Source organism: Lagenorhynchus albirostris, chromosome 2 (genome assembly GCF_949774975.1).
Source record: "Lagenorhynchus albirostris chromosome 2, mLagAlb1.1, whole genome shotgun sequence".
Classification (NCBI taxonomy): domain Eukaryota; kingdom Metazoa; phylum Chordata; class Mammalia; order Artiodactyla; family Delphinidae; genus Lagenorhynchus; species Lagenorhynchus albirostris.
The window spans coordinates 91,324,330-91,342,010 of NC_083096.1; the positions used below are offsets into that span (position 1 = coordinate 91,324,330).

Sequence of the window (17,681 nt, forward strand, 5' to 3'; positions counted from 1 at the left end):
GGAGGCTTCTTCATGTAGGCATGCTCAATTATTAACTCCATTTTCAGTCCCTCTCCCCCTCTGGAGAATTGGGGTGGGGTGGGGGTGGGAAGGGGGCTGAAAATTCCAAGCTTCTAATCATGACTTGGTTTTTCTGGTGACCAGCCCTCATCCAGGAGCCATCCAGGAGCCCACCCAGAGTTGCCTCATTAGAACAAAAGATGCCCTAGTGCTCTTATCACTTAGGAAATTACAAGGGCTTTAGGGTCTCTTGCCAGGAACAGGGAACAGAGACCAAATTATATATTTTCTATTATCTCACAGTGTTTTAAAAGGCAGAATCTGATTGTGTTTTCAGTAGTGGAAATCACGGACCTTCCCTTGAGTGCTCAGCCGTCAGTGTGACTCGTAATACCTCCAAATGTCCGCTTCCTTTCTGCCGTTTCACTGTCTCTTAGTGTACTCAAAACTGAATTCATGGGAGAGAAGTCTGAAAGGTGCTGATTGAAACAGCTGAGGCTGAGTCATCAGAGTATGAGAATAGGAATCACTTGGTTGAAATACAGCCTCCTAGTTCTACTTTTTCAGTAGACGATATGGGTGGGGAGTAGCTGAAATAGGTAGGCAGTCGCTCCCAAACATGTGTGCTTCATGTATCTTTATCTTCCTCTCTCAAGTAAAATCCATTTTCCATTTAGGCTTTCATATCCATCCCTCTTTCCTCTAATTTTCTTATCTCTAGTTCCCGCTCCACATTTATTGAGGACCTTGTGGCACTTGTCAAGTAGTCATTTTCTCTTTAAGTCCTAGGAAACTTCAGTATTCGTGCCGGTGACTCCTCTTTCTAGCATCAGTGTTCCTTGCCTTCCTCAACACACCTGAGACTTTTATTCCATTTTGCTTCAGCAGCCCACTCCCTCTCAGGATTGTATCATAACTTGAAGCCACTCCTCGTCTGACTTCAGACTTCAGACTTCACTCCTCGTCTGAAGTCTTAAAAACCTGTATCCTACCTTCTGACCCTTCTTCCTCCAGATTCTACACTGTCTTGCTCCTATGGTACTTGCGTTTTGACTTACAGATCTCTGGCCCCTTCATTTCCACCAGTCCGTCAATCTCCTCTTGATCGATTCCTTCCACCACTCCTACTTACTTTCCCCCAATCCTGAACCACCCTCTCAGTTGTTCTCTTTGCCCCAGCATTTGGGCTATGAAACATTTCTAGAGAAAAATGAAACCATACAGGCCCAAGAATAACCAAGACATTCTTGGAGAACCCTAAGGAGCTGGGGGCCTGCCCTATCAGATATCAAAGAGTTGTTATAAGCTATAATTAAGACTTAGTGGTATTGCTACACAGATAGACAAGTTGACAAGTGGAACATACCATCCCAGAAACAGACCCATCCGTATTTGGGATTTGTCACATGAGAGAAGTAACTTTGCAAATCCCTGGGAAAAGGAGAGACTATGCAATAAATGGTTCTGGTGCACCTGGTTATCCATGCAGACAGAAATACAGTTGGGTACCTGCCTCACGCCATGCACAGAAATCACAGACATAGAAAACAAACTTATGGTTACCAAAAGGGAAAGGGAGGGTAGGAAGGATAAATTAGGAGTATGGGATTAACAGATACAAACTACTATACATAAAATAGATAAGCAACAAGGATTTACTGTATAGCACAGGGAACTATATTCAATATCTTGTAATAACCTATAATGGAAAATAATCTGAAAAAATTATACATATTACTGAGTCACTTTGCTGTACATCTGAAACTAACATAATACTGTAAAACAACTGTACTTCAATTAAAAAAAAATCAAACTAAATGTGAAAGTTACACTGCAGTACCTTTAGAGGAAAAAGAAGCAAATGTCTATATCTCAGTATAGGGAAGAATTTATTTTAAAAAAATACAGAAGTCAGTAACCATATATGAAAAGACTGATAAATTCAGCTGTATTATAATTAAGAGCATCTATTCATGGACACTGTAAATAAAATGAAAAGACAAAGAGAAGGTACTTGCTAACTTATAACTTGAAGGATTAAATCAACTGTATAAAGAACTATACATATTTAAGAAAAAGACACAACCCATTAGAAAAATGGGCAAAAGATATGAACAAGCATTTCACAAGGGGAAAAACATGAATAGCAGATGAATATGATGAGATGCTCAAATTTGTTAGTAAGTTGAAGAGAAACGCAATTTAAACCCACAGTGAGACTATCTTATTTAAGAAGTTTGTCAACACTAAGTGTTCTGTAGCTTTAAGCTGCAGAGTTTGGAATTCATTGATTCATTCAACAAATATTTGCTCTGCGCCAGGTACTGTTCTAGACACTTTGGTCATATCAGTGAATAAAATAAAAAATCCTTGCCTTGTGGAGGATGCTTGCATGCGTGTGTAGGGGGTTGAGGGGTAGGGTCAGACAATAAACAATTGCATTAAAATAGCAAATAGTGATTAAAAAATAGAGCTATAAATATTTTAACCCAGAAGAATAGTGTCATAGACATCAGTAGTAACTAGGACTCTTATGCAAATATGGAATGTTAACACCTGTGTGCTGGGACAATTGAAAGTTTAAGTGTAATTTCATGTACGCAAAGTTAAAAGTGACACTGGAAAATATAAGCATAAATATCTGAAAATAGCATTTTATCTGACTGCCATCTTTATGCATCACTTTCACACAAGTCATAGAATAAATTCAGAGGAGACACCAAAACTTCTTTTTCAGATATATTCATTAATTCAATAAATAAATGAGCACTTTCTTTGTACTGCCCACTTTAGATGCTGGGTCTACAGTAGTGAACAAAACTATCAAAATCCTGGGCAGTTTAAAGTTGCTTTTAGGAAAATAAACAGGTACAAATGACATTATTGCCAAGAACCTACTAAAATAAGCAAAAAGTCAATGGCTACAATATGTTAACATATTAATTAATTAACATGTTAATATGTTAATTTTAAATGTTGAAGATAAGGTACCAGGATTTCTTAAGACTCAGAAGGCCCAATCACCAAGTTTGATTTTATGTTTTACAATCATTGGTAATTTTCTTAGCTTAGAGAAAATTGGAGAAGGAAATTGATAGTGTATTTTGAGTATATTCTGAAGTCACATCCAAATGTTACAATAGAACATTAAGAACTATCTTCTTGAGCCAGTGTAAGAAAAAATGGATCATAAATTCATTCATTGCTACCCCGCAATTTTATCTTCCAGCATTAGTGTTTGATAGCTCATTGACTTGGAGTTTGACAGAGCACCAAAAGTAGCCTTTAGTGAGACCTGTAAGTTGTGGGTCTATTTTTATCTAAATGATTAAAACAGATCATCAAATGCTTGTTGCTCTTTCCAAAAACCTTTTAAGAATATTAAGTTGGAAGAGAAACTGTCATTCTGCATCATGGCCAATAATGTTAGTTTTATTTATACATTTTATTTTGTTCTTTAATCAGCTTCTTTTTATTTTCAGCATCGATGCTGATGGGACAATGACAGTGGACTGGAATGAATGGAGAGACTACTTCTTATTTAACCCTGTTACAGACATTGAGGAAATTATCCGTTTCTGGAAACATTCTACTGTGAGTACGCTTTATGTATTAATTTATACTTATTTGGAGCTGTAAGCAGTTGGTATGGTTATCATCCAAGAGCACTCTGTAACACTTATGGGCCATGGTACCCGTCTCAGTAGATCTTTAACTTGTAGAGTTCTACGTATTCTGTTAGGTGTATACTCAGAGTATATTAAAGCTTTTTTTTAAAATTAATTTTATTTATTTTTGGCTGTGTTGGGTCTTCGTTGCTGCGGGTGGGCTTTCTCTAGTTGCAGCGAGTGGGGGCTACTCTTTGTTGAGGTGCGTGGGCTTCTCATTGCAGTGGCTTCTCTCGTGGAGAATGGGCTCCAAGCACGCGGGGTTCAGTAGTTGTGGCACATGGGCTCAGTAGTTGTGGCTTGTGGGCTCTAGAGCACAGGCTCAGTAGTTGTGGTGCACGGGCTTAGTTGCTCCGCAGCATGTGGGATCTTCCCAGACCAGGGATCGAACCTGTGTCCCCTGCATTGGCAGGAGGATTCTTAACCACTGTGCCACCAGAGAAGTCCTGGGGCTTTTACTTTTTATAGATAATATATTGCCTAAATAATCTCAGTACCTCGTGGTTGATAATGACCAAAGATCCCTTCTGAAACTTGCTTGTTCAGTCAACCCTACATTTATCTCTGGCTTAAGGCACCTATAATAATAATCATGGAAGGTTAAAATATCTTTGGCTCATCTGCTTAGTATTGCACACCTATCCATCTGTATTCTTCTAAACTTTCAAATTTTAATTAAATTATATTAATATCCTACTGAAATATCCTGGGGTAAATGAAATTCATTTCATTCTGCAATCTGTTCCTGGAAACAGTGGGAACTCTTTGAAGGAATTTTTATTTTTCTAATGGGCTTGACTTCTATACATATTCCTGGATTTCAGTACATTTTATATGCACTAAATGAAGCCTAGAGTTCACATTGTTACTAGTAACAATGCCTAAACTTACCTAGAGCATTGTAGAATTATTGGTGACTAATGCCTTTTCAACTATGAGTATAAAATAATACTATATTTGTAGTTCAGTTGCCTTGATAAATTTTATATTTATGTGAAGTCATATTTACATAATCAAATTCTTATTGTATCTTTGGAGATAGTAATAGTTGAGGCTACAATCATGTATCCATTTTATTGATTGTAAAATGAAGAAATAGAGGGTTACTACTATAGCAAAGCTCCTTACCCTGACAGTCTTACCTATAAAATCTTTTACACTAGAATCATTTAGATAATAAAGTTGTAAAAATATTATTATAGAATTTTGTTTCTGTCAAGCTATGTTTGTAACCTATAGTAATATTTAGAGAAGATTGGAAGGTAGATCATTTTAAACAATACCTCTCTGTAAGCTAAATTTTATATAGAATCTATCGCATGTTTTAAATGACAAGTCAGATTTATAAAAATATTTACAGACAGTCTATATAGGAAATGAGTTTAGGGGTACTCAAATTACAGTTTTAATTTAATTTTTATTTACATCTTTAGAGCACATATCATGTTATCAAGTATAATGTGGATATAATTTTGAGATAAAGTTTGTATCTTTGAAGAACTGACAAATTGTTTTCTTTCTGTAGCTAAGGATTCACTACCTCTAATCAAATGCTGCTCTTTCATTCTGACTTAGACCTAGAAGAGAAAAGTTATTCTGAATCTATTAAGAAAAAAGTTGTGATTTTTGGTTTTGTAAATTTGTAATTACTGTTAATTTTCATTTCTTGCGGACTGATACTGTACTTCATTTAGCGTGAATAGGCTACTTATAATTGCCTATATGCTCAGATTGGTTCAGTATAGTACTTTCTAAGGATTGAAGCTGATCTTAATTATAAAATATGTAATTCTTCTTTCAAAGAAGCAAACCTTCTGGAATGATCTGTCTTTAATTGATGGAGCCTGGGGCTCTTTCTTCCATTTTAACAGGGTATTGACATAGGAGATAGTTTAACTATTCCAGATGAATTCACGGAAGATGAAAAGAAGTCGGGGCAGTGGTGGAGGCAGCTTTTGGCAGGAGGTGTTGCTGGTGCCGTCTCTCGAACAAGCACTGCCCCTTTGGATCGTCTGAAAGTCATGATGCAGGTGAGCTTTGCGATCTTCTGTCTAAGTTTGCCCAAAATATCCTGAAACAATGAGAAATATGGTGCTTTGAAAAAAGTTTAAAAATTTCGCAGTGATAGTCATACCTTTAAAAAGAAATCTCTCAATTTTATTGCTATTAATCCTAAATTCAGTCCATGTTAAGTATTTCAGTGTTTGACCAAACCTTAAATTGTTGGTACATGTGTGTGATGAACTTTTAATCTTGGCTTTCTGTGACTATTCAAATGTTTAATTAGAAAAGGAAATCTCTAGCCATTATTGTAGGGTTCTCCTTAAATTACTTATATTTTCCTTGTATTTTATGTTCTTTCTCAAAAGAGGGTTTTTCTGAAATCTAGAATCTTGAAACAAGGATGTAACTTAAAAAATTATTCTAAAGCTGAGGTTGGCAGGAAAGACCTGGGTTTATAAGCTGACTTTCCTATTTACTAGCAGTGTAAGCTTGGCTGGTCAGAGTGAAAAGAAAGAGGGAAAGGAAAGGATTAATATTTATTTGGTGCTCATTATGGTAACCCATTTAATCCTCTAGTAACCCTGCATGGGGGGATTTTATCCTCATATTATCTGTGGGGAACACAAGGCTCAGAGAGTTAAATAACTTTTCCTTTACAACAAATTAGACAAGGAATGGAGTATTTCTGGCTCTAAAGCTCATGGTTCTCACACTGCATGAAACCCCTGAGGCCTCATTTTCCTTCACTCTAGAATGGGAATAGGAATATCTAACAAGGGTGGTTGTAAGAATTAAATAATGTAAGGTATATGAAAATGCCTGGTAGGCTGGAACACCCTGCTAGAACATACTAGCTGCTTAAAAAAGGGTTTTAAAAGTTGTGTTGTTATACCTATGGTCAGCACTTTTTATATTTGCCATTAGATTTCTGTACAAAATGATTTCTGACAATATTTTAAACCAGCATCCATTGAGAATGTACCTACATCTCAAAATATGTTTAGGGGTAAAGATACTGCTTTAAAAAAAAAGGAGAGGGAATTGGCCTGTATGTTTTTCTTTAGGAACAATAGTAAATTGACTTTGAGAGAGCTTGAATAAGCATTCATCTTTTCCTTTGTCGTATTTTATTGTGAAGTTTATTTAAAATAAAATGGATATATTTAGACTTCTGTTCCTGAAAGTTCAGGGGTTTCCCCAAACTACCTTCAGATTCATTAATTCACAGAACTCACTGGAAGCTTTTATACTCATGGTTATGGTTTATTACAGTGAAGGATATATATTAAAATCAGCCATGGAAAGAAGACCATAGGACTTCCAGGGAAGTACCAAATGCAGAGTTTCTGTTGTTTTCTCCCCAGAGAGTCAGAATGTATTATTTCCTGACATTGGCGTGTGACAACATGCACAGAGTTGCACACCAACCAAGGAGGCTCACCTGAGTCTTTGGTGTCCAGAGTTTTTACTGTGACTAGATCACATACTGCCCTCATGGCTGACCTTTAGTCTTCAGCCTCTCCCTTCCTCCCTTCTTGGTTTTTTCTTTTTAATAGTAGTCACTCATTTTGTGTAAGCAGAAACAATCAGAAGAATAGCTGACTTCTTTAATTACTTTTGGTTTATTAGATTTAATCAGTTTTATATAGAGGCAAGCATAAGGTCTAGTTTATTTAAACAACTATCACATCGGTGGTATGAGCCAGGTAATTCATCAGTATTCACTGGGTTAGGCAGTTGGTACATGAGATTTCGAGATAAGCTGTAGAAGTTACAATTTTTATTTTTGGTGTCAGGCTGTGTGTATTCTATTCTCTATGACTCTGATAAACATAACATCCAGATTGTTTTGAGTCCCATTTATATTTCAAGTCAGTATTACTTCTCAGGGGGAGGGATAATATATTACATTCAGTATATTTTTCTAATTTTTCTTATACTGAACTTGCTCATGTTCCAAAGGGTGTTCCATAGACTAATAAATAATAAGTTGGTTCATTTTATCTTACGAACATTGTTCATAATTTTACTTTTGATCATGCCTTCTCTGTTTGCTTTCCCACACTGAGGGTTACAATTTTTCTTAGTTTTAGATTCAGAGTCAGGCTTCTAAAATGATGGTAATAGTTCTTCCCCTTATATATTTTCTCAGTCTTCTATAGTCTATTTTCAAATACATCTTCATGCAGTAATAAATAATACTGAAGAAAAGAGAGTGGATTGTATGGTTACTTTAGAAATAGTAATAATAACATCCCACCAGTATTTAATATCGTTTTGCTTTTGTTTTTAGGTCCATGGTTCAAAATCAGAGAAAATGAACATATATGGCGGCTTTCGACAGATGGTGAAAGAGGGAGGTATCCGCTCACTTTGGAGAGGAAATGGTACAAATGTCATTAAAATTGCTCCTGAGACAGCTGTTAAGTTCTGGGCATATGAACAGGTAATAGTTATCACCTGTGGAATTTGTTATCAAAGGGGAGTTAATAAACCGATTCAATAACAATTATCATACAATGCTTTTTAGATTATTATTTTAATACATGATAATTTTCCACATATACTCCATGAGGAATTTCTCTTTTAGGAGATTAGACTAGATAACCTCAGAGATCCCTTATGACTCAATTCTGGGATTCTGAATTTCATATTACTTAAAAAGACTTTTGTGTTCTTTTCTAAGTAGCTCTTAAAGGAAATGTAAGATTTTAGCTTATTCATTTTGAATTCAGAATAGAAGCTGCACACTCACATAAGTTTTTGTGAAAGTATCCCCATCCAGCATCTGGAAGGAAAACTTTTAAGTTGGAATCCTTTGTGTAATTTGACATTGCTATAAAATTGAGTTGAATGTAGAGTGAAAGCTCCATGAAGGCAGGGGTTTGGCTTCTTCTCCATGCACTCCAGCATTTAGACAGAGCCTGGCGTGTGATAAGTGCTCAGTAAGTGTAGAATGAGTGAGTGAATGAGTAAATGAATGAATGCATTTACCTCTGAATCAACTTCTCTGTTGACTTAGATTGTTTAGGATGCTGCTTCAGCATAACTTGGTGTTAAGAGGAAATACAAGTAGTGGATTTTAGAGTTTGGCTTCTCTTTGTCATTAGCAGAATTGTCTAGTTAAGCACGCACAAAATGATTCTTTCCGATATTTCTTCCATCATTGTTAACCATAAGAACCTTGAAATTGAATCCCACCTTATATTTTGTATTATTTCAAATAGATTTTTGATAATTTTGGAGACCATTTTGTTCTTGAGCAACAGAAGACTTGAGAAGATTACAAAGTCTAGTGGTGCTTTTTTCTTGGCTTAGGAAATAGAGAAGCAAAGAAAACATTGAAGAAAATGTAGCCTCCATGACTTTAATTACAGCTTATCTTTGGGAAGTATATTTTCCTTCTGTGGATGTTTGAGGATACATATCACGACTAGTAAGGGCTAGCATTTTAGATACCTGTAGGTTATTCTGATCACATACTTGGATTTTATGATAGGAAAACCAGACCCTAAAATAAATAAATATTCAAGTATAAAACCATTATTCCATATGCAGGAAGTCAGTATTTTTGAAAGTCTGTATTATTGCAAGCAAATGTATGTATTATACTTTATGCTACTTAGCAGATTCTTACCTTGAACACTACCAGCCAGGCTCCTTTCTCAGGCCTCTTCAAAATATTTAATTACTGCATGCTAACTTTTCTTAGATATCAAGAGAAAGCTCTCTGCACAGTGTGGTATAGTGTTCTTGTGGTCTCTGGGACCTATTATGCCTGTCCATTTTCTGCCCCCTGCTGAAGGTCCTTTCATCCCTCAGGGTTCTTTTAAGTCCAAAGCCCAGCTTCCTATGAGAAGCATTTCCTAAGCATCCTAAGCAAAACTGATGCCTCTCCTGCCTGGTTTCCTTAGAGTACTATTTTACAGAATATCCAATTTTCCATCGGATATGGAAAACCCATTGTTTTTCCCAGTGAGTTGTAAACTACCTTGGCATAAATGTTATGCCATATATATTCTCAAATTTCCCAGAGTACCTAACTAGCTCACTTCTGTATTCAGGTAGGTCTTGTTCATTGAATAACTAATAGTTTAGAAAACGAAGAAAAGAATATTTTCAGCCTGGTACGTAGCTCTCTTAAACACATCAATATGGGATAAAGCTGCGGTCCGTTTGGGTCCTCATTGCCATAGCAGTTCAATTGGATCAGGAACAGGGTGGCAGTACGGTGTTGTGTTCTCATGGTTTCAGCTGCCATCTGCATTCTAACTGCTTTCCATTCTAACATTTTTCTCTTCATCTCTATACCTGCACATCCACCTGAGCACTGCATATCTGTGCATCTCCACTTACATATCCCAAGGGTACTTTACAGTCATCCCTCCCCCACCCCCCACTCCAGTGACACACACACACACACCATTCCTCTTCCTATAGGTCATATGGTGGTGAACATCTTTCAAGACTTTGCTCGGGAGTTATTTCCTCCCTTTGTTTCCCTCTGTTAGCACTCTCACACTGAATTCTGATGATCTCAGTACTTATCTCTCTTCTTAAGGAGACTGTGAGCTTCCTTAGGCAGGATCTGTTTTCAGGTGTGTGTTCCCGGCACCTTGCCCAGTGCCAGTAAATCCTCATTGAATGAGTGTGAGTCTTAAGTCCATTAAGATGAAGGGGAAGATGGGTATTTGAGCAGAAGCAGCAGCCTGTGGACAGAAATGTTGGCACAGGAGAGCATCACTCACTAAGGAAGCTGAAGGTGGTCCACTGGGCTTAAGTGTAGTGGAGTGTGTGTCCGGGAAGATGATGATGAAAGCAGGCTGGACAGATAGGCAGGAGCCAGATGTGATAGGAGTCTAGATTTTATCCTGAATGTGGTGAGGGGGTTATTGAAGCATCTTACGTAGGGAAGTGGAATAAGTATATTTACATTTAAGAAAGATCAATGTGGAAAAAGAGTGAAGAGGTATTGGAAGAGAGTGAGGCTGTAGTTGAGGCAGGGAGACTATTTAAGGAAATATTTCAGGAATTCAGGTAAGAAATGAGTACCAGTATAAGGAGACGGCTGTAGTGATTGAAGAAAAACTGAAATGAACTGAAAACTATTTTGGGAAATAGAAACAACAGAACTCACTGAGTGAATGTAGAGGTGAGAAAGAGGAATCAAGGGTGATACTCTGGTTTCTAACTTGAGCAACTAAGTATGCAGAGAACACAATAAGAGGAACAAGAGGAACTGATTTTGAGGGAAAATGACAGGTTGCATTTTGGACATGCTGGGTTTGAGCTGTTTCTGTAACACGTACAAGGAGCTGTCCAGTAGGACAGGGAGGTTGTGATTGAGGTGAAAAGCCTTTGGAATGGAGCCCTCAGGAAGGCTTATAGAATGAGAACAGTTCTGGGGATATGTCCAGGGAGAAGTAGGAGAAACTTGTAGAGGAGACTGAGAAAGAGAAGCCAAAGAGACAGGAGGAAATCCAGAGAAAGTGACGGCCTAGAAGTCAGAGGAAGAAGAGGGTTCCATGAAGGGTCAAATACTGCAGGGTACTAAATACAATAAACAGTTTATCTTGCAGAATTTACCAGCTCCAAGACGGGAAAGCTTGGTATAAATGTTTCAGTGAGGTAATGAGATGATAAACCAATTGAAATGAGCTGAAGTGAAGAGGAGGTGAGAAAACTGGACAGTAGACACCTTTGTCGGGAGCTTGACCTCAGTGAAGGGAAGGAGAAAAGAAGAGGGAGAGAGTGATAGGTTAGAAGCATGTTGGGTTTTGATACGTTTCATTTTGATGACATGCCTATGGCTGAAGGAAGCATGTCAATACAAAGAAGGAGGTTAAAAAATATAAGTGAGAGAGACTGACGACAAGTGCAGCAGGTATTCAGAGGAAGTATGTGTGTGGACTAGGGAGTGGGGGGTGGAGGGGCTGGGGGAGAAATAGGTACTAACCAGTCTGCTGGCAGGATTAGCCTTTGACTGTGTGGAGGACTGTTCTCATGTCAGCTCGGGAAGAAAAAGATATAAGTGGATGTGGGTGATTTTGTGGGAAGTGGGCAGGAATACCAAGATATCCTTGCCTCGTGGCCTCTCTGTTCTTCCTTGAGTTCCCAAGAAAGGACTTTTTTTGAGAATGAGGGAGGAAGCGGTATTGGAAGCTGGAGGAGAATGGAGAAGATTGAAATGGTATTCAAACAAATGGAGAGAGAGTTGAGATAGATAGGATGGATGGAAAGAAAGAAAAAGAAAGAAACAAAGAAAATTGAAAGAAAGGAAGGGAGGAAGGAAGGAAGGAAGAGAAGGAAAGAAAAGAAAAGAAAAAAGAAGGAAGAAAGAGAGAAAGAAAGAAAGGAAGGAAAAATTAAAATCCTGAAAAGGATTTTAGGCTGGCTTTGAGAGCACAGCTAAGTCATCTTTGAGAAAGTCAAATTCTGTGGCCTTGAGCAAGCCACTTAAAGTCTCTGTGACTGTTACCTCCTTTCTGGGGTAGGAATTAAGCTTGGTGACATAGTGTTAAGCACCTGTCCCTTTGCCTAACCCTGTACACGCTCTCTGTCCTCAACTCTTACCTTTGTGCATTGTATGTTCTGGGGTGCAGGAGCCCCGAACCCCTACACTTTAAATATTTATTCACCAATCACTAAAGAATACTTTTGATAGGTGCTTTTGGGATGGGGGTACACTATGTAAACGATGTCTCTGAGGTTCCTGTTCATATGCAGGACGGTTTTCAATAAATTATATTTAATGATTGTGATAATCTGACATGCAGGAAAATCAATAGGGCCTACGCAGAAGGGAGTTTTGGTTAACATTCTGGTGCAGTTCAGGAAATGGAGCCTGTGGAAACATTGCTCTTTGGGGGTAAGCAGATATCTGCTATTTGGGGAACTTTGTGAAATCATAATATATTTAATTTTTATCATGAGCAGAGAAACACAGTTTTACTAGGAGAAAGTATTCCTGTGTTTTTGCATTGGGCTCTTTGGATCCCAGGAACAGAGACTGGCTGGCTCAGGGAAGCAGGCTGGAGGAGCCTGCGGCATTAAGGGGAGGAGCCTGCGGCATTAAGGGGAGGAGCCTCAGGAAGTGCAGCAAGTGGAACCTCACTGACCTGTCCCTTCTCCATGTGTCTGCTTCTCTATTGCTTTATCCATTTCTCCCTCAGGTGTCAGTGCCTAATTATACCTGTAGACCCACCTCACATTTCTAGGAGAAGGAATCTGGTTTGCCTGGCTTATAACCACAGTCTGTGTTCGGACAGAGATTTTCTCTCCAAGTTGTAGAAAGACAATATTGAATATATTAGTAATAATAATAACAACAACAACAACCATAAGATTTACTGAACATTTGCCATTTGCCCAGCACTGTGCTGTGTTACGTGTATTATCTGATCAAATTCTTTCAACAACCCCGTGAAACTGGGGTTATCACAGATGAGGAAACTGCATGTGGACATGTTCATAAACTTGCTCAGGGCCACGTAGACCTAGGGTTCAAGCCCAGGTCTGCCTGACTGTGGAGCCCATAATGTTAACATCCTGCCCTATCAGTATTTCGGCTGCATTTGTGCCGGATTTCCCCCTTTGGCCAGATCAGCCATGTCGGTTGCTTTAGTACTGGTGGGCCGGGCGGGCTCTGGGGTCGAGATGTTAGTATGGTTAAATGTATTACCTACAAAAACTGTTTTTCTAAGTTGTTTTGTTAATATTTGTCACATATTTATTAGTTTTACTTATACTGGTGAAAATAAACTCAGCTTAAAAAAAGGAAAACTATGGGGAAAATATCTAAAAACTGTGAACACTTTATTAACCTGTGTGCATCTGAGGAAGAATGTTGTGATGAATCTGTTTTAGCAAAGGAGCTACCAGGTCCCCGCTGTGGACCATCTGTGTTTTGCGGAATTCTAACTTGAAAATCACTGTCCAGTAAACTGAATGTATGAGCATTCAAACCTTGCTTTTCTGTTAGATATTGTTAATGCAGTGCATTAACAATTAATAATTAATGTGCATTTTGAGAAACATCATATTGTCAATTGATTTCTAGGAGCTGATTTGTATTTTTGTATTGTCTTAGCTTGGCCTGCCATAACAAAATACCGTACACTGGATTGTTTAAACAACAGAAGTTTATTTCTCACAGTTCTAGAGCTGGGGAGTCTGTCATCATGGTGCTGACCAATTCAGTTTCCAGTGAGGGCTCTCTCCCTGGCTTGCAGATGGCCACCCTCTCACTGTGTGCTCACATAGCCTTTCCTTGGTGCATACATGTTGGGGGGAGAGAGAGGGAGGGGTGAGGGGTAGGGAAGGAAGGAGGGAGAGAGTGAGCATGTGTGTTAAAGAAAGAGAGAAAGAGAGAGAGGCCCCACCTCATGATCAAACCATAATTACCTCCCAAAGGCCCCAGCTCCAAATAATATCGCATTGGAGGTTACAGTTTCAACATATGAATTTGTGGGGGGAACGGGAAAGGGGGGGGAAGAACACAATTCATTCTGTAGCAGGTATTAATGTGCATTTAAAACTTTATTTACACAGTACAAGAAGTTGCTTACTGAGGAAGGACAAAAAGTAGGAACCTTTGAGAGATTCGTTTCTGGTTCCATGGCTGGAGCAACTGCACAGACACTTATTTATCCTATGGAGGTAAGTACCATTGTGAAGTCTGATTGCATTAACGGTGTTTGTATTATTATCTATTACTGTGTAACAAGTTATCCCAAGATTAACAGTTTAAAACAACAAGTATATATAATCTCATGGTTTCTGTGGATCAGGAACCTGGGTGTAGCTTAGCTGGGTTCCTCTGGCTCAGGGTTTCTCACAGCCTATAGCAGGGTGTCAGCCAGGGCTGCAGTCACTGCAAGGTTCAACTGGGGATGGATCTGTTTTCGAGCTTATTCACGTGTTTGTTGCCAGGTTTCCCTGGCTGTTGGTTGAAGATATCAGTTCCTTATTGCAGGGTCCTCTCCATAGGATGCTTGAGTATCCTCACAACATGGTAGCTGGTTTTTCCAAATCAGTTATCAAAGAGAGCACCCAAGATAGAAGCTGCAGTCTTTGGTCACATCTGCTCTATTCTGTTGGTCACAAAGACCGCCCCTGGTAGAGTGTGGAAGGGGACTACACATGGTGTGAATACCAGGAGGCAGGGATAGTTGGGGGCCATCTTGGAGGCTGGCTCCCATAGTGTTGATAAGAATTATAGCACCCATTCCTCTCCAAAGAGTTTCTGTACCATAAAGTTCGTAATGGAACCTTAGAATTTGGTGGTAATCCTAACTGGACATCCTTTTATTAGAGCATAGGTTAGCAAACGATGGACCTGTGGACTGTTTTGTACAACCCTTGAGCTAAGGATGGTTTTCATATTTTTACCTTTTTAAGGTGGTTTAAAAACAACAACAACAAAAAAGCAATACCAAAGAATATGCAACAGAGACCTGGTATTTCAGTCCTGCAAAGACGAAAATATTTACTTTATAGAAAAAGTTTGCCAGCTCCTGCTTTAGAGCAAGAATAATATTGTAGATGTGGATATCTTTATTGATATGACAAAGCGTTTTTCAATAAGTGATAAGACTTAAGAAATACTGTTAGTTTTCACCTTTGTGGTATGCATATTAATATAGCTTTCCTTGCAGGCATCTTAATATGATTGTTCATATTACTCCACACACCCCTCAAAAAATATCCTAACTCAATACGTAGGCTTCCTCTTATATCCTCCATCTCAGTTAATAGCATCACCTTCCCTCTTCTCTGCTGGCCCCATCCCAAGTTCCAAGCTAGAAACACTGGGATCATCCTTTACACTACCATTTTCCCCACCCTCCATATCTAATACATCACAATTTTGTTAAGATGTCAATAGATTATCTTCTATTTCCTCTGCTACTGCCCTAATTCAGATCATCTTTACAGCAAAAGGGATCTTCTTGGCTCTGGTCTTAGACCGTTAAGAGAGATAATTTGTGAGAGAGAACACATCAACAAACTGGACAGTCATTTGAGTGACAATATACGCTAGATATTTGTTCTTTGTAAAGTTACGTCTTTTGAATTCTGTGATGATAGCGTTGATGTGAATAATAATATTCATTATATTCTTTCATAACCAGGTTCTGAAAACCAGGCTGGCTGTAGGCAAAACTGGACAATACTCTGGGATGTTTGATTGTGCCAAGAAGATTTTGAAACATGAAGGCATGGGAGCTTTTTACAAAGGTTACGTTCCCAATTTATTAGGCATCATACCTTATGCAGGTATAGATCTTGCTGTGTATGAGGTGAGTTTGTAGCAATCTTTTGAATCTGAAAATGTAGTTAAATAGTTCTCATTGTTAGAATTTGACTTTATATAGAGAAGTACATATGTACCAGGAAACAGTTTGTGACCAAAAGTAGATTCAAGGGTGTGTTCTTTTATCTTTCTTTTCAAGTTCCTTGAATATGAGACCCCATATGCCTGTGGTCACTTTTGTATTAGATTTCCCTGTTAATTATTTTTATTAATGAAGAGAATACTCTCACATTCAGATATAGTTGTTCACTTCTCTAGCACCATATACACAAATTAAATCAAAATAGATTAAAGACCTAAATGTATGACTGGATACTATAAAACTCCTAGAGGAAAACATAGGCAGAACACTCTTTGACATAAATCACAGCAATATTTTTTTGGACCCGTTTCCGAGAGTAATGGAAATAAAAACAAATATAAACAAGTGGGACCTAATTAAACTTAAAATCTTTTGCACAACAAAGGACACCATAAACAAAACAAAAAGACAACCTATGGACTGGGATAAAATATTTGCAAACGATGCTACCAATAAGGGATTAACTTCCAAAATACACAAATAGCTTAATATCAAAAGAACAACCCAATCAAAAAATGGGTAGAAGTCCTAAATAGACATTTCTCCAAAGAAGACATACAGATGGCCAACAGGCACATGAAAAGATGCTCGATATCGCTAACTACTAGAGAAATGCACATCAAAATTATAATGAGGTATCACCTCACACCAGTCAGAATGGCCATCATTAAAAAGTCTACAAATAATAAATGCTGTAGAGAAAAGGAATAATAATGGTGTGGAGAAAAGGGAACCCTTCTGCACTGTTGGTGGGAATGTAAATTAGCACAGCCACTATGGAGAACAGTAGTGAGGTTCCTTGCCAAATTAAAATAGAACTGCCATATGATCCAGAAATCCCACTCCTGGGCGTATATCCAGAGCAAACTCTAATTTGAAAAGATACATGCACCCCAGTGTTCATAGCAGCACTGTTTGCAATACCCAAGACATGGAAGTTAACCTAAGTGTCCATCAACAGATGAATAGATAAAGAAGATGTATTTATACACAATGGAATATTACTCAGCCATAAAAAAGAATGAAATAATGCTATTTACAGCAACATGGATAGAACTAGAGATTATCATATTATGTGAAAGAAAGACAAATATCGTATGATATCACTTATATGTGGAACCTAAAAAAATAATATAAATGAACTTGTTTACAAAACAGAAATAGACTCACAGACATAGAAAACAAACTTATAGTTGCCAGAGGGGATAGTGGGAGTGGGAGGGATAAATTAGGAGTTTGGGGTTAACATATACATACCACTATGTATAAAATAGTTAACAACAAGGACCTACTGTATAGCACAGGGAACTATATTCAATGTCTTGTAATAACCTATAAGGGAAAAGAATCTGAAAACAAGAATGTATAACTGAATCACTTTGCTGTATACCTGAAGCTAATAAAACATTGTAAATTCACTGTACTTCAATTAAAAAAAAAAGGTTATTACAGATACAGTTGTTCAGCTTAGCAGATGATATTAGGGATTGTTTTGAGGAGAGAAAAATAAGCAAAAATGGCACATTTTCTTTGGTTTGTTAAAATTTAACATTGATAAAACCAAGAGACTGATGTGGGTAGTACAGATTCATTCCTTGTACTTGTCAACCTG

The 17,681-nt window shown here is 37.9% G+C and overlaps 1 protein-coding gene across 3 annotated transcripts in view; it reads left to right on the forward strand.

The window, feature by feature from the left end:
* SLC25A24 (solute carrier family 25 member 24) overlaps positions 1-17,681 on the forward strand; it is a 59,379-nt gene that overhangs the window by 25,179 nt on the left and 16,519 nt on the right. For all 3 annotated transcript variants that reach the window (XM_060139480.1, XM_060139482.1, XM_060139481.1), the window contains 5 exons: positions 3,483-3,594; positions 5,540-5,698; positions 7,966-8,118; positions 14,223-14,330; positions 15,806-15,973. In XM_060139480.1, coding sequence (XP_059995463.1) covers positions 3,483-3,594; positions 5,540-5,698; positions 7,966-8,118; positions 14,223-14,330; positions 15,806-15,973 — 700 coding nt within the window. The remainder of the gene's footprint in view (positions 1-3,482; positions 3,595-5,539; positions 5,699-7,965; positions 8,119-14,222; positions 14,331-15,805; positions 15,974-17,681) is intronic.